The sequence below is a fragment of the Cupressus sempervirens genome, chromosome 5, assembly GCF_028749045.1.
Source record: "Cupressus sempervirens isolate cs-2001-9-10 chromosome 5, ASM2874904v1, whole genome shotgun sequence".
Classification (NCBI taxonomy): Eukaryota; Viridiplantae; Streptophyta; class Pinopsida; order Cupressales; family Cupressaceae; genus Cupressus; species Cupressus sempervirens.
In genome coordinates, this window is record NC_143122.1 from 761,266,681 (window position 1) to 761,291,501 (window position 24,821).

General features: G+C 38.6%; 1 protein-coding gene across 8 annotated transcripts in view; it reads right to left on the reverse strand.

The window, feature by feature from the left end:
- The window catches only part of LOC149558135 (uncharacterized), a 216,360-nt gene extending 192,262 nt beyond the window's left edge, over positions 1–24,098 (reverse strand). For 5 of the 8 annotated variants that reach the window (XR_016364985.1, XR_016364984.1, XR_016364986.1 and 2 more), the window contains exon 1: positions 23,838–24,096. Coding sequence is in view for 5 of the 8 variants with exons in the window: in XM_089832515.1 (XP_089688641.1) it covers positions 23,838–23,993 (156 nt within the window). In the remaining 3 variants the exon portion in view is untranslated. Of the gene's footprint in view, positions 1–23,837 lie in introns of all 8 variants that reach the window. The other 3 variants (XM_089832512.1, XM_089832516.1, XM_089832513.1) reach the window with 2 other exon arrangements.
- Between the last annotated feature and the right edge of the window lie 723 nt (positions 24,099–24,821).

Genomic DNA, 24,821 nt, shown 5'->3' on the forward strand with positions numbered 1-24,821 from the left:
GGAAATGAAATTTCCTATGATGTCATGTGTCTCCTCCTCTTTAGAAGGCTCCAAAGTGATAGGCATGCTTGACACAAAGAAATCATGTTGTTGAATAGTGTCGAAAATTTGGTTTACTTCCTCTCTTTACATGCAAAGGCCATGCAGCTTCATGATCACACTTTGCAGGATCTATTTCCTTCAAGATAGACTTCAAATCAACTTATCTACCTCCTTTTTCTCACCAATGGCTCATGCGCAAGGCATGAAGAGGTCACTCAACCCTCAAACTTCCAGTCACACTAGTCTTGTAAGACCCCGCAATGGGTTCACTCATTAGCAGCACTCCACCTCCAGTTGTATTCTGAGATGGTCCAAGGTTCACCCCCGTCTTGGACCTTATCCTTTAGTGTTGGACTTTTTCCTACCTAGGAAGGACCTCTAGTCTTCCTTCGTTGGGTCTTTTGCTTTCTTGTTTGTTCTTCTTCTAGTCACCATTTGGTGTTCTTGTTGTTGGCAATTGCCTTTTACGTATGCTTCTAGTCCCTTAGACCCTTTAGTGGTAGCTTGTTTGACATTAATAAATTTATGTTATCTTATTATCTACTTCCTTGATAGGTATAACAATTTACTCTCTAATGGTTATCCCCTTTGGCTTAGGTGGAGGTGTTGGCACACCTTTACAGTTAATTTGCATCAAAACTTTAGATATTGCCTTCTTTGTTTCCTCTCCAATTTCCTCATACTTCCTAGTCATAATCATTCATGATTATCCTCATCTTGGATCTCATCTTCCCTTTAGCTTTATTTAGAATATTGTTCATCTCATCATAAGTGATTAGAGATTAGAGAATGCAAATTATAAAGTGTTTTCTCCCTAATCCTTTGATCCTCTTCTAATGCCCTTTGTCTTTTGATATCTAACCTCTCAAACATTTCTTCAAGGATACTCCCTTGAATTTCTATTAAGTTTCTTTTAAAATTCAACAAATAAGCGATAACTGAGTCTTCTAATAGCATATGATCATCAACCTCATATCTATAATAATACTTCTCTAACTAATTGATCCTTCCTTCCTTCTCTATCCTTTCAATTACCCCTTTCATATTTAGCATCCACTTCTTCTCATCATTCTTCTTTACCTCTAATTTTAAGGGTTCCTTCTACTATACTGCTTCCTTGCTCTCACAAACATTGATCGTCATTTGATTTTGATATGGCAGTATTGGATGGTAGTCGTCATTTGATATTGTTATAGTGGTATTTGTGGACTAACCTGGGTGGTTGTAGAAGCATCTCTAGATTGATTTCGGTTTCGAATTCCATGGTATGCAGATTTTAATTTCCATAGTAAATTCATTGATGGTGTTTTCAATTCTTAGTTAAGAAATTTTGTTTAACTGACTTTAATCGTTAATCTCATTCATATGAACAAAACTGATTTAACTGTTTTCACTATGAAATGAAGTAATATCTATAATTCTTGGATATGTTAGTTGTTAATTAAGACTCGAGAAAAGTGGATGTTATAGGTCTCCTAACCAAAAGAACTGATCATGAATTTGGCTCAACACAATCTTAATTCACTCAAACTCATTGAATTCCTTGAAATCTATGACTTGGATAATGTTTAGGGTTTCTAGGTGTTTGAATTCATTCTTATATGTCTTATCCTCATTAAATATATCCTTCAAATCACTCCAAATATTGGCATCACCTATGAATACGTACATGCAATGAATATAAGCCAATATATCCTCAACGTGTAACACTCTATCAGTGGTTTGTGAGAACGCACCCTCAGGAACATCCTTCGTGACCTTGAAAGGATGTTTCTTGAAATGATAATGGGTTCTTTACTTAACATCATATATTTGTGGTGTGCTAAAATCAACCACAAATACCTTCAGACAAAGCTAGCAAGATGAATTAAATACCTTTCAAGCTGTCGAAGTAGGGTTTGCACGAAAACCTTTGAAATCCTTCACATAACTACTCAAATCTCCTCCAATTCTCTTTTTTGCTCAAGCTTTAGCAATGTAGGCAGCGCAAAATGAGGCCAATTTACCTGTTAAATCCTTACAATCTGATCTGCAATAAATGCATTAGGTTGCATCCAAGAAAAAGTTGCTACAGAGACAATAACCATGAAAACCACAACGATGTATCATATCATCACATCAAGGTTTGTGATCCAAGATATCGAGTCTATCTACCTTGAATCTTCTTAATCCAAGCTTGCATTGCTTGACTCTACAAAATATGAGGGCAAGATATTCATTGCTCAACTACTCCCCCTAAGGCTATACAAGCCAATTAAACTCATGAAAAAGGTGCAAGGCTTGCCACTAACTCTCCTTTGTCTCATGTCCCATTCTGATCTTTCTCTTTCCAATCCTTCTCATTTTGACCCTTGCTTTCTCCTTCACAACTGAATTTCCATACTTTCATCCATTTTGATTTACCTGCAATCTGCAATCTCTAGCAATATGTCCAAAATTGTTTCATTTATAAAATGTCACTCCAATACATACAACATTGTTACTTCCAATGGATCTTCTAGTATTAGGTCTAGCATTAGGTCTCTCATTTGTCCTCTAACTAGATTTAGCTTTGCATTCATCTGATTTATGCCCATACAACCAACAATTGAAACAATAACTAGTAAAAGGCTTGCTATCAGTATTACCTATGCAATATTTTTTCATATATCAATACTTGTTGCACGCATAGCATCTTCCTTTGATTTTCCTTTTCTGATCTTTAGGTTCTTCAATCTAAACAAATGTCTGAATAGGATCTCGCATTGGTCTTTCCTCTACTACTTCAATATAGTAGCCAATTCAAGTCATATCACCCTTAGGTTTCTACTGTTGCAATTGCTCATCAAGTTTATCACTGCTTGAATAAAGCTTCTCAATCTGATCCTTGAGTTTTATGATGTAATCTTGTGCATCTCTAAGCTTTAATTTGAACCTTTCCTTGTATGTGTTTCCTTTATCCATATCTTCAAGAGTTGCATTGAAATTACTTTGTAAGCTTCTTGCATCAATCAGGATCCTCCTCAAGTTGTAAGATTTCTTCTCAAGAACTAAAGATCTGATACCAATTGTTAGGATCAAGCAACATTGCAAGGAGGTGGGGAAGATGAATCAGTGTTGTCCTAACATTGCAAGGAGGTGGGGAAGATGAATCAGTGTTGTAGCACTTTCAAACCAATCTAATACTTTGTTACAAACCATAAAAATCCACAAAGCACAATGCATAAAAGTAAACCATACATCAAAAGAGAAATCATAACACCATGATTTTGTTCTGTAGGAAACACTGGCCAAGGAAAAACCCCAGTGGGGATGGCACCCCGAACTTATTTGGAAATCTTTGTTAAGAGGTTTGACCCTGTTAGGAGTTGGCATTTAGTACATGTGTCCCTATTAAAAGATTCGACCTTGTTAGAAGCCTACAACCTTGTTAGGAGTTGAGAACAAAAGAGAGCACACTTGGTCAAGAGTTGAGAATGAAGGCTAAATCCACCTTATGGACTCATTGTTCAAATACAATGAAAGTATGACAAAATTACAGAACTACACATGCATCACAATGTTTGATTAATCCTCAATGAAGCTCGCATCTGATATGATTCAGTCCTAGCATCAAGGCTTGCACATTATACAATCATCACAATACCATCATCACTCTATGCTCGCATACAAAATAAAACCTTCCTTTATACCCTTTAATATAATTTATCCAATCGGCTTACAAAACATTAAGCACAAACTCAAATAAGCAAAATAAAATTGTGTTATCCAAGGGTTAATATCTTAGATGTTGTCCATGCATTCTCAAACAATTCAATTTACCAAACAATTCAATTTGCTAGGCAAAATTGCCCAATCATACAAACTACCCTATACCATTGATATACTGCACTAGTTATACTTCACACAACCAAAACATATGTCAATCATCACACAAACGTAATCAACCATACCAGAAGCATATATACATTGTATATACCATGTTGCCCAGGTTGCAACCACATTTGATAGCTAAGTTGTTGTCACTAACCAAAATTGTCCCTTTGCATCCTGAATCCTTGCTCTAGACTTAAGCATTTTTCATGTTCTATCCTTAGCCAATGAGATATGTTGCCATCAATAACAATGCCTGAACTCTCATCCAACACTTACTTGCCAACAACTTGATCAAACGAAGCAAGCAATTCTTCAAAGGGATCCTAAATTGCAATTCTATGAGGAGCATAACAGACCTATTGTCACAAAAGTGGAACATAACAAATACCCCTCTGCATATACTTGCCTATACTCTTAATCTGAAGTTATATGCACCTAGACCTCGCTGAGTGCTTTCTCCTAAGGATGAAGAGGTGATAGAGGTGCTTACAACAGCCCTTCATAAAAAGTATGGCAATGAGACAACAACCGTTCTTTGAGAATGATGGCTTGAGATTTTTGATCTTGGGGGTTCTACATTCAACAAACCAAAGACTGGGATGGATAGGGCTACCATCACACAAAAAAAACTCACTAGATGGTGGAGATTTCATAGAAAGGACATACCGGATTTGAAACAGATTGTCATTAATTTTCTCTCACAGATTGCTAAATCCTCTGCTACGAAGAGGAGTTGATACGCCTATGGCTTCATCCACTCCATTAAGAGAAATGAACTTACTTCAAAACAAGTTCAAAACTACTTGAAGTTCATAATGTCTTATGACTTCGGGACCAACAAACTACTAAGTAACAACAGACTCCAACAATGCGATGGGATGTTGATTCTGAAGATGTTAGGCAAATTGATGAGGTGCAACCATTGGATGGTCCACCTCTGCTAGAGGGTGATAGTGACTCACGTGGTTTTGAGTCTTTGGATATTGATTGCCTTAAATGAGGCTTAGTTTCATAGACTGTTATATTTTGATGTTTGAGATTTTTGGATAGATAAACTTTTGGATATTGATAGATCGTGTTTTATTTTATGTTTGAGACTACTAATATAATGCTTTGTTGAAATTTATTATGCTGTTATACTACTGCTCTCATAATTTATTACATTTTGGTATTGCTGTTATCCATTAGCGACATCTCTCTCTCTTTCCCCTGTATCTCTCAATAATATATCAATATAATTTAAAACTTTCATGTGTGTGCGCATGCATGTATGTATATTAAAATTTGTATATTGTTGTCCCTTACATCCTCCCATCCCAAAAATGCCATGTAACATAGTAGACCATCAATTGTTGTTTGCAACAAATAATCAACTAGTCTTCACCAACAATTTAGTTCTACAAAGAATCATGATAAGAAGTATACATGAAATTAAACCATGATTAATTATACATGAAATATGAAACAAACACAATGAGGCAAAATATAACCTCACAATATAGACCATCTAAAATATTATCATTTTGGATGAAATCCCAACCAAAATAGGTGTAACATTTTTTTGTTTTGTTAATTGAAATTGAAAGACCCTTGTGATGTGCAAATTGAAAATTTTATTTATGTAGACAGAAAGTTAAAGCATTGGTGAAGGCGTATTGACAACATGGCTGAGAATCTAGCATCTGGATATACATAAAATGTAGCCATGATAAAGTAGACACAAAATATGAACAAGAAGCCAATATATAACCTCAGAGTATAGATCGTTCACATGTCACAACAGTAAAAAGACTCTCTTTGTGTGGAAGCCTCACCAAAATAAAATAGATTTAACGGTTTTTTATCTTATTAATTTAAATTGAAAGATCCTTGCAATGTGCACATGGAAAAATTTATTTAACAGACAATTCATCTATTTGAATGTGTTGTTTGAATTTTGTGTGAATACCTTACACCGCCTGGGGACAGGTTTTCGAGCAATGGGACACGTGGGCCTCAATTTGGGGACAGTGGGGGATGGGAGAAGGGGGTGTATACTATATACTGTACATGCTAGTTATGAAAATATGTATAACAATATAAAACATAAAGATGTAAAATACTAATTTACTAAAATTTAAATACATGAACATTGCACATGAAGGTGGAATATTGAAGAATAAATATCAAAATTTTAGATACTCGAATGAGCAAATGGAAGAGTTCTAACTTCTATCACATAAATAATAAATAATAATAGTCATAGATATCAAAAGTATCTCATCATAAAGATAATTACACTCAGCAACACGATATGATATTCAATACACCCAATAGAATATGAGAAAATATTTTATTTAAACAAACTTCAATATTTTTGGTTTTACAGGGGACACCAAGCCGTCCCCTGGAAGGCTTAGGAGACTTGTTCACATCCCACCCCCCCAGGGGACTTGCTTCCGTCCCACCATCTGCTCAAGAGGCACCGAGATGTCCCCTTGTCTCTACCAGAACAGCAGCTGACTAGTGGCACTAGAACGGCATCCCCCTGTCCCCAGTGTGTCCCTATCTCCGAGACGTTGGGATTTAAGGGGAAAGGGAGACGCATCCCCATGTTACATTGGCAAATAGTATTTAAATATCATAAAAGCTATAGAATGTATTTGCAGCAATGTTACAGGAAAAAATTGTTTACCTTTAACTCGAATGTAACACCTCCCGACACCCTTGAATGTAACTAATTGTGCCTTCTATGCATCTCTTGATGAGCTCTGGTTTGTAGCCATGCCCTAAAAATGTAGTGCAACTATATTTAACTATGTTATTTGTTTAATATATTGCCATTTTGTAGGTTTTGAAGAATGTCATAGGTTGGTAAGTGATTGATTACGGTCTCAAACATGATATAAAACAACTTTCATGTGATTTTTACACAAAACTATTGAAATGTCCATAGTTCTATTAGAAGAGGGAATTGTTTGAGGAAAGAACATTTGTAAAACCAATTCACACAAAGCAGATATAATATTAAAAAATGGAGATTTTTGCTGACATAGAAAAAGCTGAAGTGTCATTTATGATTAAAAATTGTAATATCCCACACTAGGATATTGCCTCGAATCTGATACAACGTTAGGAATTGCAGTTCCCTTGTGTTTGTGAACAATTGTGCACTTTTGGGGTTTGCAACAATAATTGAAATGCATCTGAAATTCTCAAGATAAAGGCACAAATTGAACTCTATTTTATTTCTTGCCAAATACAACTGATTACATTTGCAAATATAATTTACTTGCAAATATACTCAATGTTGAAAGATACATTTGAATTACAAACTTGAACCAGAATGATGCACCTTTCATGAAACCATGTTAAGACAAAGTGCAGCTCAAAGAGATGAAATGTTGCCTTCCAGTATTGGTTGCAAACCCTATATGTAAATCGTTGGCCACAAGTATTTATGCAGCCCTGCAAATTATATATGCCCGGCTCAATGTAAATAAATGCAACCCTAGTAGGAATGAATGCTGACCACACATGAATTTGTGGCTCATGAAGGCAATTCGCTGCTCCTAGAGAATTCCACCCAAGTTAGTATTCAATAACAGTTCAGCAGGCACAATTCACCATTATCAAGAATGGCTCAAAGTGCAAGCAAAGACATGGTGTACAACCATGAAATTTCTTCAAAACCCTCAAGACCAAATTCTCCAAAAAATGCAAACAAAAGATATCCAAGAATGATTTCATTTGAAAGAAGCCATTGTTTTTATAATAATAAAACACATCTTCCTTATCACTACAACAAAGACCCTTTGCACTTAAATGGCCCTTTTTAATACTTAGACATATATTTGAATAATATAATTTATTAACTTCTTTTCACTCCAAAAATGACCTTTTCATCCATACCATGATATTCTGACACACAAGCTTATTGTTTCCTGTGCCCAAGATTTAAAACTTTTCAACCTGGTTCCAATGAGCTATGACACTAAGGTGACCAATATGCAATACCAGCAAAATAATAATCATAATTCACCCATCTTGTGAAAATGACTAAAGAAGCATCATAATCAAAATCTAACAACACATGAATTATACTAATGAAGAAAGATGATGAATGAACCTAATGGGCTGACTTACTAAAAATAGACGCTCCCTCCAAGATTCTTAAAGCCCAAATAAGAAGCCAAAAGTAAAAACTGAGAGCATTGTTTAACTCCTCTAACTCATTTGAGCTCATTGGAACCATCCATTGACTTACGACAAATAGTAAGTCCCACCAAACAAAGCCATAATCCTCAACAGGGTCCTCTAATCACTAGTATTAGCCTACAAGGACCCAATAATGCACTAAATCCATCCACTATCACAGTCATGCTAAAAAAGGGGACATCACAATTCTCCCTCCCAAGACTACTCGTCTTCAAGCAAGCACAAGAATCAAAGAAACACAATGATCCACCTGAATCCCAAGGATAAAGATGTAAAATGTCCCTGGTACCTGCAAACTCCTATGATGATAACCCCATAGATGTACTATTAGCAAAGTACTCTGCGTGTTGCAAAAATGGGCGGAGTTTTTTGGCTTGGCGAGTTTTCATGACTTTTACTGGCACCAAAAACTTTTGAGTACTTACTGAATTTTTGCCATAACTTGGCAAGTTTTTGTTAAAAACTCAGTCATAGTTTTTTAACATCACTTAAAAGCAAAAAACAACCCAAATTAATTTCATTTCTCATTTCTTTACTTATATTTTGTTGTGGGGGGAAATAGTCTTCCAAACACTTACAAACTGATTTCTATTGAGTTGAAGTGGATTTGAGGCAAATTTGAAGCAGAGTTTTTGAAGAGGATGGCATCAATTATTTGGAAAGGCAGGCTATGTAGAAGGGGGTTGATTTGGTTTCACACTAGATGATATGGAGTTGAATGAGTAGTCACTACTAGTGCCAGGTGAAGCTAGAGGCAGAACTACATCGAGAATGGAGGACGAGCCATAGATTGAGTCAAACATACCAAGCAATGGGCATAGTCATGCCCAATACAGGCTTTTGGAACTAAACCTTCTAGTTTTACCTCTCCCTTAGGTTTTACTAGAGTTCAGAAGAGAAAGATGTAATTATGTTGTACTTACTTTTAGTTTTACATAAATTATTTACTATTTTGTTTCTAGTCATCAACATTCCTCACAAGAATGCGATTTTGTACCTACTTTGTGTTTAAATATATCTAGACTAAGCTTGTTTCTTTTGTGTTCTCATTCACTGACAAATTGGATGAATCTTCTCATTGAATTTTGCAACAACAAAAAAGCATGTCTAATTAAATTTAAGCAATTTTTTAAGTTCTCGAGTTTTTGCCAAAATAAGTGCCTGAGTTTTCCCCAAATTTATTTTTTAGGCCTTGGCAAATTTTTAGCTTTGGCGAGTTTTTCAACTATGGATAACTTTATCCACAAAGCTATCCTGAACATATTGTCACCATACCATCACCATACCAACAATGGTTACTCACCCAATTTGCAGTGTCACTCATACTTCCATCTGGATCCCATTAGAGATGAAAATCACATCCATCCATAACAAGGAAAAATGGATATCCGCTATCATTTGCTAGATCAAAACTCCCTGCACACCCTACCAATCTACCATGAGTATGAAGTCTATTTGTGCAATAGGAACTAGTACTCCCAAAAGCATTTGTATCATCACCTAGATATTTGTCCTCTACAAAACCGTCATAGACATGCTGACTCTACAAGTAGCCTCCAGCTAACTTGCAACAACTAACCCTATGAACTGCAGATGGTGCAAACCCATCCCATAAAAGATGGTATGAACCTGGAGCCAACCCACATAGGCACATACCCAAGTCCTCTACATGTGGATCAAAAGAGAAATGATAAGCACTCTTCACTGAGTAGTTACGATAGAAGGCTCTGATCTCTGTGAATGGTTCATCACTAACAACTAGGGAATCAAAAGATGACTCTAATCCTTGATCCCGAACAATTGATTGGTAGATGGCCTGCCAAGCCTCTCTACATACCCAATAGCATACTCTCTATCATGAATCAAGTACTCTGACTTAAGTGCCTCCAAAGCCCTTTGGATGAAACTCAAGTCATAAATATGAGTACCAGCTTCAACCCCATACTGTCTCTCCTCAAACTTAACTCTCCAAAGTAGGTACTCAACATATTTATGTGTGTCGTCAAAGTGAGACAAAGTTGAATCAACCTTCTCTCCCAAACCCTCAACTGGTCCCTCTATCTTTGAGGCCCAACAAACTGTAGAACATAATCAACTGCATGTGACGAAATAACTGATTTGTTTCCAGGAGAGGGAAACAAATCAATAAAAGGGTTGACCTCCGAACTAGATGATACTCAAGTGTCTACTGAAGGAGAGAGAGTGGTGTCGTGAATTGTCGCACAACTCACAGCCAAATCCACCTCTTCATCACAATGGCTATCAAAAATATGCCTTGCATCACATGTCAATGAACTAACCTCTAGAGAGCTTGATACAACAAAAGGCTCTTTGCAGCTCTTGATCAAAGTACTCATCTCAATTGAATCCATTGTACCTAAATCGGTGACAAAAGTAGCCACATCCTCAACACATCCATCACCACAATATGTGGATTTATGGTCATCACTAGCTGTCACTGTAGAAATCTGTATCAAATCTGTAGTTGATGAACACTATTTTCTGCTAAACTCCATGGTAACCTCATCCAAACATGATTGTGACTCCTAGTGGACCAACTGAGTACACTGCAAAGAGTCCACAGTTACCTTAAGCTCATGGGTGAGCTCGTCAACTTCATCCTCCTTTCCTCTCAAGGCATCATAACATATACAGTCTCTCTCAAGCCAGAAATTCCGATCTACTAACAACTGCAAATAATTATGTCTTGTAATCCTGATAGCCTCTCGGAGAACATGAAACTCGGATAGGGAAAGACCACCATCATAGTGTTCATCTACCACAAGAGGACTCCAACCATAGGTAGTCAACATCTATCGAGCAACATCAAAGTGCTCTAAGGCTATGGCAATCATGTCATCACTAACCTTTAATTACCCAATCAAATGATAAGGAACTTGTAACCGTTGACTCCTACATGTCCTTTGACCCAAACTCAACACTATTATAGCAAACTATATCTACCTCACTTACCTCATGTGTGTTATCATCCTTGCACACATCAACAACTGAGGTATTCTTGATGGTACCGTGACAAATTTCTCGTCTGAATAAGTAGAAGTTATTGTTATATCAATCTCCTTGCATGCTTCCAATCCCCATGTAACTGCACGTCCCTGTAAGTCATGATCCTAGGACCTATCATGATCCCATGACAACTCTCAGTCATCACTCAATGTCTGACATGATAATCCAAGCTCACTACAAGATAATTTCATTTACCAAGGCACTTGTTTGTTTCCTCAAAACGTGACACACTATTCAATTAGTTTCCATATTCGCTAGATTTCCTATATTTGTCTATGATTACAATAACCTGCAAGAGTGTTAACCACTCACAAATCAAGCGTGGGAACTCCAAATTTCCAACCCCACAGGATGGCAAGAAACCACTCTAATACCACTGTAATATCCCACAATAGGATACTGCCTCAAATCTGATACAATGCTAGAAATTGTAGTTCCCTTGTGCTTGTCAAAAATTATGCACTTTTGGGGTTCACAGCAATAACTAAAATGAATCTAGAATTCTCAAACTAAATGCAAAAATTGAACTCTATTTTATTTCTTGCCAAATACAACCGATTGCATTTGCAATTATAATTTACTTGCAAATATACTAAATGCTGAAAGATACATTTGAATTTCAGACTTGAACAAGAATGATGCACCTTTCATGAAACATTGCTAAGACAAATCACAGCTCAAAGAGATGAAATGTCACCTTCTAGTATAGGTTGCAAACCCTATATGTAAATCATAGGCCACAAGTATGTGCGCAGCCCTACAAATTATGCATTGCCCGACTCAATGTAAATGAATGTAGCCCTAGTAGGAATGAATGTTGACCACATACAAATTGGCAACTCATAAAGGCGATTCACTACTCCTAGAGAATGTTGCCCAAGTTAGTATTCAATCACTGTTCAATAGGCACGATTCACAATTATCAAGAATGACTCAAGCGCAAGCAAAGACATGGCATCCAGCCACAAAATTTCTTCAAAACCCTCAAGACCAACTTCTCCACAAAATACAAACAAAAGATATCCAAGAATGATTTCATTTGCAACAAGCCATTGGTTTTATAATAATAAAACAAATCTTCCTTATCATTCCAAAAGTTAGCTTCATGAAGACCCTTTTCACTTAAATGCCCCTTTGTTTTATACTAAAGCATGTATTTGAATAATATAATTTATTTACTCCCTTTCGCTCCAAAAACAACCTTTTCATCCATATCATGATATTCTAACACACAAGGTCACTATTTCATGTACCCAAGATTTAAAACTTTTCAAGCCGGTTCCAACAAGCTATGACATTAAGGTTAACAATATACAATACCAACAAAAATAATAACATTAGCTTATTTAATTAAATAAAAATCATAATTCACTCATCTTGCAAAAATGATTGAAGAAGCGTCAAAATTGAAATTTAACAACACACGAGTGGTCTTGATGAAGAAAGACAATGAATGAACCTGATGGGGTGAGTTACTAAAAAGACACTCCCTCCAAGATTCTTGGAACCCAAATCAGAAGCCAAAAATAAAAATTGAGAGCATCATTCAACTCCTCTAATTCATCTAAGCTCATCGGGACCATCCATTTACTTACTACAAATAATAAGTCCCACCAAACGGAGTCGTAACCCTCAACAAGGTCCTCTAATTACTAGTATTAGCATACAAGGACCCAATAATAGGCTAAATCCATCCACTATCATTGTCATGCTAAAAAGGGGACATTACAAAACCAAGCATTCAAATTGATAAAATCCAAGGTGATCCGATACAATGTTAATGGAAGGTAGTTGCAAGAAAGTGGCAAATTATAATTATTCTCGCTGCAATAAACTGGCTTAAAATTCCAAAACATATGTAACATGCTAATGACCTGATTTACTAGTTTTAATAAGGTGACTCAAGTCTATCCCACATTGTGTTAAAAGCCACCCCTTACACCCAAAAATTACAAAAGAAAAAAAAAAATCTTATTACTTTTCTGACGTTGTAAATTATGATCTACCAAGAAAAATTTATAATCATTTACGTCAGCACACCTGAGCCCCCTTTTTCGGATTTCGAAGTTGACTTTGCTCGAAATGAGGATGGGTCCACTGTTCCAACCCCCCCCCCCCATCCCCAATGGGCGTGGAAAAATGCTCTCATTGGGGGGAAGGAGCGGAATCCCAAACTTGAGGATCCCAAAGTCACCCACGACGCTACCAGACCGGAAATCTCCTTCCCGGATAGTGTCATGGAAAACATTGTTGCCTCCCTTAAGCATTCTGCTATGGGTAGATTTATTTCCTTCCAACTAATGATTGAGATGACCAGGAAGTGGGTGGCACATAAATGGTTCGCGAAGGGTAGTGTATGTGTCTTGGCCATGCCCAGTAGCCTTTTCTGCTTTCGCTTCATGACTGCAAAGGACCTGATGGCCATCCTTTCTGGGACCTGGTATTATGGCAAACATTATTTGGCCCTGGCTAAATGGCACCCTGGCTTTGATGCCAGCCTGGAGCTCCAAAGCCTGGCCCCGGTATGGGTCTATTTGCCAAGATTACCGCTGGAGTTCTGGGATGAAAAGATCCTGAGATGCATTGGGAACACTTTTGGACATTTTGTAGTTGCGGTCCAGGTAACACTGCATAAATCTAGACTTGTCTTTGCTAGATTCTATGTGAATGCTACCATTAATAGGACACTCTCGACCACGGTCACATTGTCTACTATGTGGGGGAAAAGGGTCTAGTCTATAGAATACGAGAATGCTGGCCTCTGTTGTCAAAAATGTGGGCGTTTTGGCCATGTGATGACGGATTGCAATACCCCTTATCAGAAGGACAAGCAAAAGGTGGCTCGCCAAGCATAGTCAAGTCTTCTGCTATGATGGGGGAATCTTCGACTACTCCTGCGGAAGTGGTAGTTGAAAGAAAGGAGGATGGTCCAGAAGGCTAGACTACAGAGGAAAGAAAAGAGAAAGATAAGGATGTGGAAGTTGATCAGTTGGTTATGTTGTGAAGTGTTGAAGCGAAGAAAGGGACTGATATGGAGGAATTCCCGTTTAGGAAGGAGATAGATGACCTCCTGAAATCCCCAGTGGCGGGAGGGGGTACTAATAACCAGGCTTTGGAGGAAGGTGAAACTGGGACCCCCGGTGAAGCCCCCATGGAAGAAGAAATTATAGGCAATGTTGTCACTAAGTGTCGAGATCTCGGCCAGGAAGTCTTTAGGGTCCCCAATCTCTTTGGCCAAGAAACAGACCACACTCCAGTCAAGAACTTCCTACTCCTAAAGGAGGTGAGTGGTGGTTCCAACAAAGGAGAACCTAAAATGTTGGCTAATAGCACCCACTGTGTGATTGTTACCTCGAAAAGGCTCAAATTGGTGACCCCTAAGGAAGTTGCGGCCAAAGTCATGAGAAGTATTTAGGAGGCTGAGGGAAGAATGGCTCTCTCAGCCCCTTCCTCCCCTCAAACGAGTGTTACAAGAGAGTGGGAATTCCCTAAGAGGAAAACTAGGGGTGGGAATAAACCGTATGTAGGGGTGACTAATATTGTAGGTCGTCCTAACAGCAGAACTACTCGAACAAAGCAAGCAGCAAGTTAAGGGAAGACAGCTTACACTGGAGACAATCAAGAAAGGTAAGAAATGAAATTCCTCTCTTGGAATATTAGGGGGTTTAATAACTCTAAGAAACAATATGCTCTTAGGCAATGTATTCTAGTTGAAAACGTAGATTGTATTCTCATTCAGGAAACTAAGATGACCGACCAAAATTCTACTAAGATGGCTAATAAGTTATGGCCTAGTGTTGCTTTCTTTCATTTGGAAGCGAAAGGGGCCTCAAGGAGCCTTGCAACAATGTGGAACCCCAGTGTCTTGACGGGCAAGGAGGTCCATAAAGAAAAGAACTTCATGATTACAGAGTTTAGTAATGACAAAAAGGTGTGGAATCTAGTGAACATCTATGCCCCGAATACCAAGGTTGAAAGAAGTGAAGCCTGGGGAAGGGTTGCAAGTGTGGTGGGAAATATGAAGGATAAAAGTATTGTGTATGGGGGACTTTAACACCCCCCTATACACATCGGAAAAGCTCGGGGGAACAATGTCTTCTCGGGAAGCATGCAAGATCTCTTGGATTTCATTAACACCTATGACTCCTGGATGTTGACTTGCAGAGTAACCCCTTTACTTGGACCAATAACAGGAAGGGTCAAGATTTGATCCAAGTCAGATTGGATCAACTCCTGGTTTCGCGGGTCTAGCCTCACATCATCCCCTCCTCCCTGGTTAATCTTTCAAGAACTATTTTTGATCATTCCTCAATTATGTTCAATTGGGAGAATGAACTTGTGAGTGGGCCTAAACCCTTTAGATATGAAATTATGTGGCAATCCCATCCAAACTTCAAAAATAAAGAGGAAGAATATTGGAATATCAGGGTGGATGGGGCTGCTATGTTTAGGCTGACCCAGAAACTGGATAATGTTAGGAGGAATGTTAAGGAATGGACAAAGAGATCTTCTGGGGATGTGTTTAAAATCAAAAGGGATATAGAGGAGGAGCTCAAATGGCTACAAGTTGCCATGGCAGCGGGGGATGACATTGAGGCCACCACCCAAGAGGAGCGCTACAGGAAGAAGTGGAAAGAAACTATTAGCAAGGAGGAGGTCTTTTGGAAGCAAAGGTTTCGTATTTCTTGGCTATTTGAAGGAGAAAGGAATACCTCACTTTTCCATAGATCTGCCTCAAAACACAAAAAATGAAAGACCGTTACCTCTCTAGAAGAGGAAGAAGGAAGGGCCTGGAAGGAGCAAGAGGAAATGGGAAGATATGCAGTTGAGTTTTTCATGAATGCCTATAAAAAGGAGGACAAGATGAGTAACAATATAATCAGAAGAAGTATTCTCAATAACATCCCAACAGTGTTGGGGAATGAGGAAAATGACAAGCTAAAGGAGAAAGTCTCGGAAGAGAAGGTGAAGAATGTTGTGTTCTCTACTTCCCGCCAACCTTCTTCCAGCACTTCTGGGAAGTGATTAAAAATGAACTAATTTGGGCCACCAGGGACATGATCAAAATTGGGAAAATGCTAAGAAGGATCAATAAAACCTTTATTGTTCTCGTGCCTAAGATACAGACACCCAGAACAATAAGGGATTTTAAACCGATCAGCCTTTGCAATACCATATATAAGGTTTTCTCCAAGGTGTTGGTCAACAAGATTAAACCCTTTCTGGATATGGTTATCGGGAGCCCTCAGAATGGGTTTGTCCCGAGTCATCAAATTCTGGACGCAGTGATTACCACCCATGAAATCATTCACTCCATGGAGAAAAGTCAAAGACCAGGTATGGCCCTTAAACTTGATATCTCAAAGGCCTATGACAGAGTCAATTAGATCTTCCTTTATGAAGTACTAGAACAGGTGGGGTTCAGAAAGGACATTGTGAATGTCACAAAAAATATGGTGGAAACCACACAATATGAGGTCCTGCTCAATAGGACCCCCTAGAGCAACTTTGATGCTGTCAGAGGCCTGAGACAGTGTGATCCTCTATCCCCTTACCTTTTCATTATGGTGGCTGAAGTGTTAGGAAGGTTGGTTTGCAAATTGGCTGAGTCGAGTGACTTAAAAGGTATCCAACCAGCTACTACTCTGACGCCTGAGCTATCCAGCAATTCGTGGATGACACTTTCCTATTTGGCAAGTCCTCTATCCAGGAGGCTAGAGCTTGGAGGATCCTACTCACCAATTATGCGAATTGTTCAAGTCAACAAATTAATTTGGTAAAAAGTAAGGTCTATTTTTTTTACACCCCTAAGGTTTTGCAGGTTAAGGTTAAAAATATTCCGAGATGTCATTACGAGAACCTCCCAGACACCTACCTTGGTCTTCCCCTGACAATCAAGGATGTCTCTACCAACTATTGGAACACTATTCTAGAAAGGATGCAAAAAGAGCTTTTTAGGTGGAAGGGTAAATTACTTAGCAATGCGGGAAAACTACAACTCCTCGTGGCAGCTCTGTAGAGAATACCTATCTACTTTCTTTCCATATTCAAGATTAATCACAATATGGCAGAAAAACTCGAAAGACTGCCAAGGAATTTCCTTTGGTCTAGCATGGAGAACAAACAAATGGAACCTCGTGAATTGGGAGACTGTTTGCAAACCCAAGGATAAAAGGGGGTTGGAAATAAGAAGAATTATTGATATCAATAAAGCAATACTAACTAAAATGGGGTGGCGATTGGTGGAAAACAAGACCGGTTGGGGAAGAATCATACGAGCTAAATACCTAGCCAACACCCATTTCAGATATAATCTCCTCAATAATGATCTCCCTGTGGCTCTAAGGTATGGAACAACATCCTCAAGAACAAGTCTCTTTTGTGGAAGGAGTGAGTTGGCTGGTGGGAATGGTAAAAAAATAAGATTCTGGGAGGACAACTGGTTAGGGGGGAAGCCACCGACAACAAATTCAGTGGCCTTCAAGAACTTTTTAAAAATATGGTGGGGGTGAAGGTGGAGGACTATATTGATGACCATAGGAAATGGAAACGTTTATCTAGTGTGGATATTCCAAACAGAGAGGACCCTCAGTCACCATATATTTCCCTTGCATACTCCACCCGATGAGGTGGTTTGGGATAGGAGGACTAGTGGTCGGTTCTCAGTTAATTCTGCCTACCAACTTATTTTTTTTAAAGATCAGACCTCAATCTATTGGAGAAAGATCTACAATAGTCATTTGCTGCCAAAAGTTAATTTCTTTTGGTGGACGGTCATGCATGGCAAGATCTTAACTGCTAACAACCTAAGAAGGAGAGGCATACCAATTACTAATAGATGCTACCTTTGCAAGGACGAAGAGGAAAGCATTGTGCACCTCTTTCTTAAATGCCCTTATACTTTAAAGGTTTGGTCCTACATCTGGAACAAATTCCCATTGGCTTGGGTCATGAACAGAGGCATGGAACAATTCGTGGAGAACTAGAATTGCCCCTTCTACCACCCCCATCTCAGAATCCCTTGGAATCTCCTCCCCCGACATGTTTGTTGGGGCATCTGGAAGGAGAGGAATAACCAGGTCTTTCGGGAGGAGGAAAGGGGAGAGGAGGTTGTGGGAGAGATATTGAGAAAGCTCATTACGGAGAATGTTACGGTGGTTAAGTTCAAAGTGCCATAGGAACCCCTGAACAGGAAGGAGGATATTGCTAGGAATTGGAATATTCTCCCCAACTTCCAGAAATTTGACAACTCGAAAATTTTAGCAAGGAAAAGTGCCCATTGGATCCCTCCCACAATGTCCACTGTCAAACTCAACTTCGATGGTGCAGTGCGTGGGGGTTTGGTGGCAACCAGAGGTGTGCTACGAAAACAAAAGGGTGATGTGTTGTTAGCCTACTTGGGGAATTTGGGCCAGGGAACCAATAACGTGGCGGAGGCCACTACCTTACTTTAGGGTCTAAAATTTGTTGTGAAGATGAAGGTTAGAAGATTAACCATAGAAAGTGACTCGAAACTCATCATTGACTCTGTCCAAGGGCATGCTCAACCTGGTTGGGCTCTGCATTGCATCATGGGGGAAATTTGGCAATTCTTGATGGCCCTTGATCATTATGACTTACAGCACACTTACAGGGAAGGCAATGCGGTGGCAGACACTTTGGCAGGATTGGGTTTTGATTTCGAGAGCATAAAAAGCTGGAGGAGTACTGAAATGTTACCAAACTATATAAATTCCCTCATTAGTAGGGAAAAGACTCCTCTAAACCATGTTTGATGACTATCCAAATTTGGAGAATGGGCAAATTTGGTGGCCTTGCTATTATTATGATGGTTAAGATTTCTTTGAATTTGACAAGACATTTCACGAGGATCAACCATGTGGATTGCATAACGCAAGGGCATGGAAAAGGGTAAGAAATTAATAACCCGGATTTTAAAAATAGCGCCATCATTTTTTGGTGGTATGGGATGATTACGGAAAAAATTCCCATTATTATTAATGCCAGATCATTAAGATATTATGTGCGGATTATTTGCACTCCCTATAATGATGTTTTAAATTGGCCAGTACATTATGGATTTTGCATCCCTGTGAAGTGTAAGGAAGAAGGCATTTTAACCGCTGGATACACTATTTTTAGCCCTACCTCTGTGATTTGCTGGGTGGTGTTCTTCTTGTAAATGAAAATTACCGAGATTGTGGAAGAAGATATCGTTGAGGAGAAAGTTTCCATGGGTAGAGACCTTAATAGACTGGAGCCCAAGAAGATGGAGGATTTCTCCAAAAGGCAAGCAACTTGGATAATGTTAAAGGAAGGACGGTTTGTCCCTTACAAGCAGGCCATGGCTGGCTACGACGAGAATTGTTCTCAACAATTCGTTAGTAGCTGGAAGGACAGGCAGGTTACTATCAATGGCATCACCTTTCAGGTGAATGAGGAGACCATAGCCATGGTGAAAAGCTTGGACATAACTGGCAAGAAATGGTAAAAGATTACGAAGGTGGCAAATGAAGCTAGCCTATCTAGTTTTTTCAGAGGCAATGAGATTTCGGATCGGTATCATGGTGGTTTTCAGAGGGATAAGCTTCTAGAGCCCTGGGATGATGTGTGCCTGGTCATAATGAAGTATCTCACTCTAGAAGGCAAACACGATGTGTATTATTTTTACCATTTCCCTTTGCTTAACCACTTTTGTAATAGGGAGTTAGTCTAGATTCCCTTTTTCTGATGCACGACCTTGAAGAGACTGTGATGGATGTTAGGGAGAAAAAAAAGAAAGGGGCTAATTTCACTATTTTATACCAAGGGCTCATGTTTCGTCTTTTTTAGTTCCACTTGGCCCTTTGCCCTCCCCATGTGATAGCCATTGATAATCTCCTTGCCTCTGGGGCCCTCCTTCATTTAAAGTTTGCAGGTGGTAGCTATGCCCCTACTCCTCAATCCTCACCAAGCCAAACCTCAGTTGAGGGTATTTAAAACAAAACCCTAGCCTTGGAGTCGGCTGCCAATAAAAAAATTACAACTGATAAGAGGGTGGAGGTGAAAATTAGGGATTCGGATGATGAAATATGTGGGAACAAAAAGTCGGGAAGACTAGCTAAGACCCAAGGTAGATACAAACAAAAGGCTAGTTGCTCTCAAGAGGAGGAAGATACCAATTCGGAGGAGAGTGATAAGCTCTCGGGGGATGGTCAAGAGAAGGGGAAGGATGAGACTAATAACGAGGTGGAGAAGTGGAATGACACTGTCAGTGGCACCTGGGATTTTGAGGCGGAGAACCCTACAAAGGACCCCTCCCAAGACCCCACTCATATTTTTGCCACCATCACCCTACCTTCTGCTGATAACCAAGATAACCCAAAACCTGATAAAGCCCCCCCTGACACTATCTCCTACCCAATAAGGAAAGATGGTTTGGAAATTTTAAGGGCCCCCACTAACAATCTGGATGTGCAAGACAAAAGGAATTCTCTAGCGAATTGCAACAGGGCTCTAAACCTAGGTACTACGGAGGATGGGGTTGTTACTCATAAAGACCTCCAAGAGTTGAAGGACAGGTGCAATGCGTTGGAGGAGGGTTTCACCCTCTTCTCAAAGTTCACTCTAAAGGTGACCCATGCAGCTGCAACCACTCTCCAGCTTTTGGCTCAAGGGTCGAAGGAGGAGGACCTTGGGAAGGAGGACTCGAAGCTACTCTATAATTTCCTCGGCGAAGACTGGACCAAAGTTCTCTTGGCTGGGAAAGGAAAGAAAAAATATGCTAGTTAGTGACCTCCCAGTGCCTGGCATTTTTTGGTGCCCTGCTAGTTTTTACTCTCCATCCTCTAGTGATGGTTTTGTTTTTTCTGTTGAACTTGGATTTAGGCTATAGGTGTTACAATGCGATTACCACCTACATGCCTTTTGTTAACTTGTTAAACTTTGTTTGTATTAAAAGTAGGAACTCTAGTACTTTTAATTACTATTATGTTGTTACTTATGTTTTTGATGTAAATTGTTAAGGTGTCTGTGTGGTTGTCTGCTGGTTTTCTGCTGGGTGTTTCACCACTGTTGTAAAGGGCCAACCCCCTAGTTTTGGCTGCTTTTATATCAAAAACATTTCCTTTAATTTATCTAAACATCCTTGGACCTAACCCCCCTCCCACCAACCATTTATGGAGCAAGGAAAGGTTGGTCTTCCTCTGAATGCTTGCACTAGTGTCACATGGATTGCTCCAAGGCAAGATTGAATTAATATAAATTTTGATGGTTCCTCTAAAGGGAACCGTGGAATCAACAGAGTTGGATACATTGCTAGAGACCACATTGGCACACTTCTTGCTCATAGATAGGCGAATCTAATGGTGGCTACAGCCAAGGAGGTGAAATTCAAAGCAGCTTTGATTGGCTAGGAGTATGGGAGAGATTTAAAATCTACAAAGCTGCAATTGGAGGGTGACTCCTTAATTATTGTCAACACTATTCAAAAAAAAATTCACACCCAATTGCAAGTTGCAAAAGTGGCTACTTTTGATCTTGGAATTGGCCAAGACTTTTGAAATTTTTAAAATCTCTCATGTACAAGGAAGATAATAAGATGACAAATAAATTGACCAACTTAGTCATGGCTGCTCCTTGATATATGACTGAGTTGGTAGTATTGCACGATGGTGGTTGGCGAGGTCAAGGTTGAGCCTAACAAATGTCTACATTAGTGAATAAGTACCTTTTTTTGATGCAATAACTCTATCATAATTCTCACATTCATTAGTTTTGAGGGAAATGAACATTACCGGATTTGATATCTCCAATTTGAGCCTAAATATAGACATGTGGCTAAAGGTAGCACAAGCTAATAAATACACAAACATTTGGAAGGTACGTGAGTACAGTTGGCTTTTGTGACAGTCAAGCAAGCTAAGAGATGGTACAAAAAGGATCAAAATATTTATGATCTTGGCTTAAGGAAATGATGCAAATCCATGCTTACCCATCAAGATGATACTACAACACACAATATTATTGTGACACAGGAAAGAGCCTTTAAATAGACTTCCCAATGGCTAGATGGTGCATTTATCTATATTCAGAATGCTCAATAAAAGTGGAGATAGGTGTGTGGGATAAGATGGATACCGATGTTCATTTAGGCTACAAGAAATGCCAAACGGTCTTTCTTGGAGAGGTGTCTGAAAAAAGACTTAAAAGTTTCCTCTGGTCGAACACCGATTTGGTGGTTCGCGCAAGTGAGAATGGTGCTAGGTGAGGAGTTCATAAAGACGGATCCCTTCCATAGAGTAAACGCAAACATATCATCCATGTTTTTGGCATCCCTGCTCTATGTGGGTGAATCGAAGGAGAAGGCCATTTCTTTGTGCAAGGGGTGTTCAAGAAACAGAGTTGGGGGGATATTGGCAATATTCTAGAAAATTTGATCAAGGGTCAATGCATTCCATTGACAAAGGACTTCTATATGGTGAGAAGGAAAAGGTCGGAAGTGGAGAGGCTCTGGGTAATCACATCTGAATTACTGAACTCACAGTCCTGCAGAAATCTTGCAGTGGAAAGGAGCACTAGCTTCCTGGAAAAGTTACTGGATTTGGTGACTGAGGGAGGAGGCTGGTCTCACAATTACTTATTGGATGAAGGTCTTTTTAAACATGATGTGAATGTTGATGGTAGGGATGCTAGGGTTAAACATGACCTACGGACAAGATCAAGGCTAATAATGCAATGTATGAGGTGGAAGATCACTCTGTGGGGCCTCCCTCATGCCCAATGAAAGCCAAATTTGTGAACAAAGAAGTGAACCGGAATGGGTAATACCTCGTTGTTTATGCATCCTCTTTTTTGTTGACAGAAATTTTGTTCAAGTCTGTGGTCAACAGAAGATAGGCTTTAGGGGGTATTTTCAGTCTGTACAGGATGTAAATGTTAACTGGTCTTCTGGGACAATTTGATAAATAGGAAATGTAATGCAATCTGGTGGCATAGTTTAGGTGATAAGGCAGTATGACTGTTAGGTATAGCGGATGGCTAATTATCATATGTAATATTTTGAAGTTCTAATATAAATGGGCGGAGCCCTTTAGCTGCTTTTGACAAATCAAAAAAAAAAATGTACCTATGATTTTAGCTCTCGCTGATTCGTGGCAATTGTAGTAAAAACAAAAATAAATCAAAAGATACCATCTGTCTGAAGCCTACCAGATATTGTGACCCACATTTTCAGCCTTACGAATCACTAAATAGTGTTAAAATTACAAAACAACAGCAAGGAAAAGAAAAAGTAAAATAGTTCCGATCTGAAATTTTCCTATAATCATATAGCAATACCCACTATTTCAACTTATCTCAACTAATGCCAATTGTTATACATACACATAAACGAGAAACCTGCCTATCTGATATTTTCCCATTTCTGCATGTTAACGCCAATGAGTTAACCTTATTCCCACACATTACCAATAATCGGTTCAAACAAACAAGTATCAATCTGAAACTCTGCACACCCACACACTAATACTCAATGTTTCATCTCTGCCCAACTTCTGATTATGGCAATACATTTGGAAAATAAACAAACAACTTATCTGGTGTTCTCGTATCCAAGTACTAACTTGCAATTTCAGCTCTTCCTGATAATCGGTCATTGAAAAAAGATTGAAAAAAAAATCCAGTCTCCGTAATTTAATACCCATGTACTTCTGGTTTGGGAAGATCATTTTACAAACCTTGAGTTCGGAATCGCAATAAATGTGGACTAATCCAAAAGAACCCCTGCATGCGACCCATAAAAGAGGAGTCTCCCCCCACGCAGAGCCTGTTATAAGTGGCTTTCCTGCTAGTCTCAATGTTGCCCATTGAACATGTCTGGCTTCCTTCTCCATGGCTGAAATCAGTCGCAGCTTTTTAGAGGTAAATATATGTTTGGGTCATCAAGTCCAGCGATGTGACGTTTGCTTCGGATGTGACGTTCGCTGCAATGTCAAATTGTGAAAGGTCATATGCATCATCCGTGGACATGGTGGCCCAAAGTTACATTTCGCTCTTTATTAACGGAGCATTTTAATTTTAATCGAAATCTTTAATAAATATTAACAAGGGCTCTTTGGTGAAAAAATAGATAATTGTTTTAGTAATTGATTTGTTAAAGTGTGTACTGATTATATTTATTTATTTATTTATTTATTTTAAAATATTAATTTGAAGTATGTGATTAGAACATAATTTACAAAGATAGTGTAAGTAAGATCTTGCAAACTATTTTATGACAACAAAATTAGTACTAGTATTGTAAATAAATTTATTTTAAGATAGTAATAATAGAATAATTGTATATACTTATTTCAATATATTGAAACTATTGGGGAAATTAATGTTGAATAGAAAAGGCAAGTTATGTTGCGTGTAAAAAACAATAATCATATTTGATTGTTAACGACCAAGAGCATAGTATGTGTTCACAAGACTCATATTTCATGGCGAAACAGAATTCGATAAATAAAAAACATTTATATTAATGTTTGAACTTTCTAATAAATTCGAAATAAAATCATCAATATTGAAAGGAATATGCAATAGGCCATAATATTTTAAGGACAATGGCAACAATATTCTCCATTTGTCAAGAGGAGAAGTAATAAAGAAATGCATCAACGCATAGATGTTTCATAAAATGAAGAGCAAAAATATTTTAGTTGTCTATTGGTAAATCC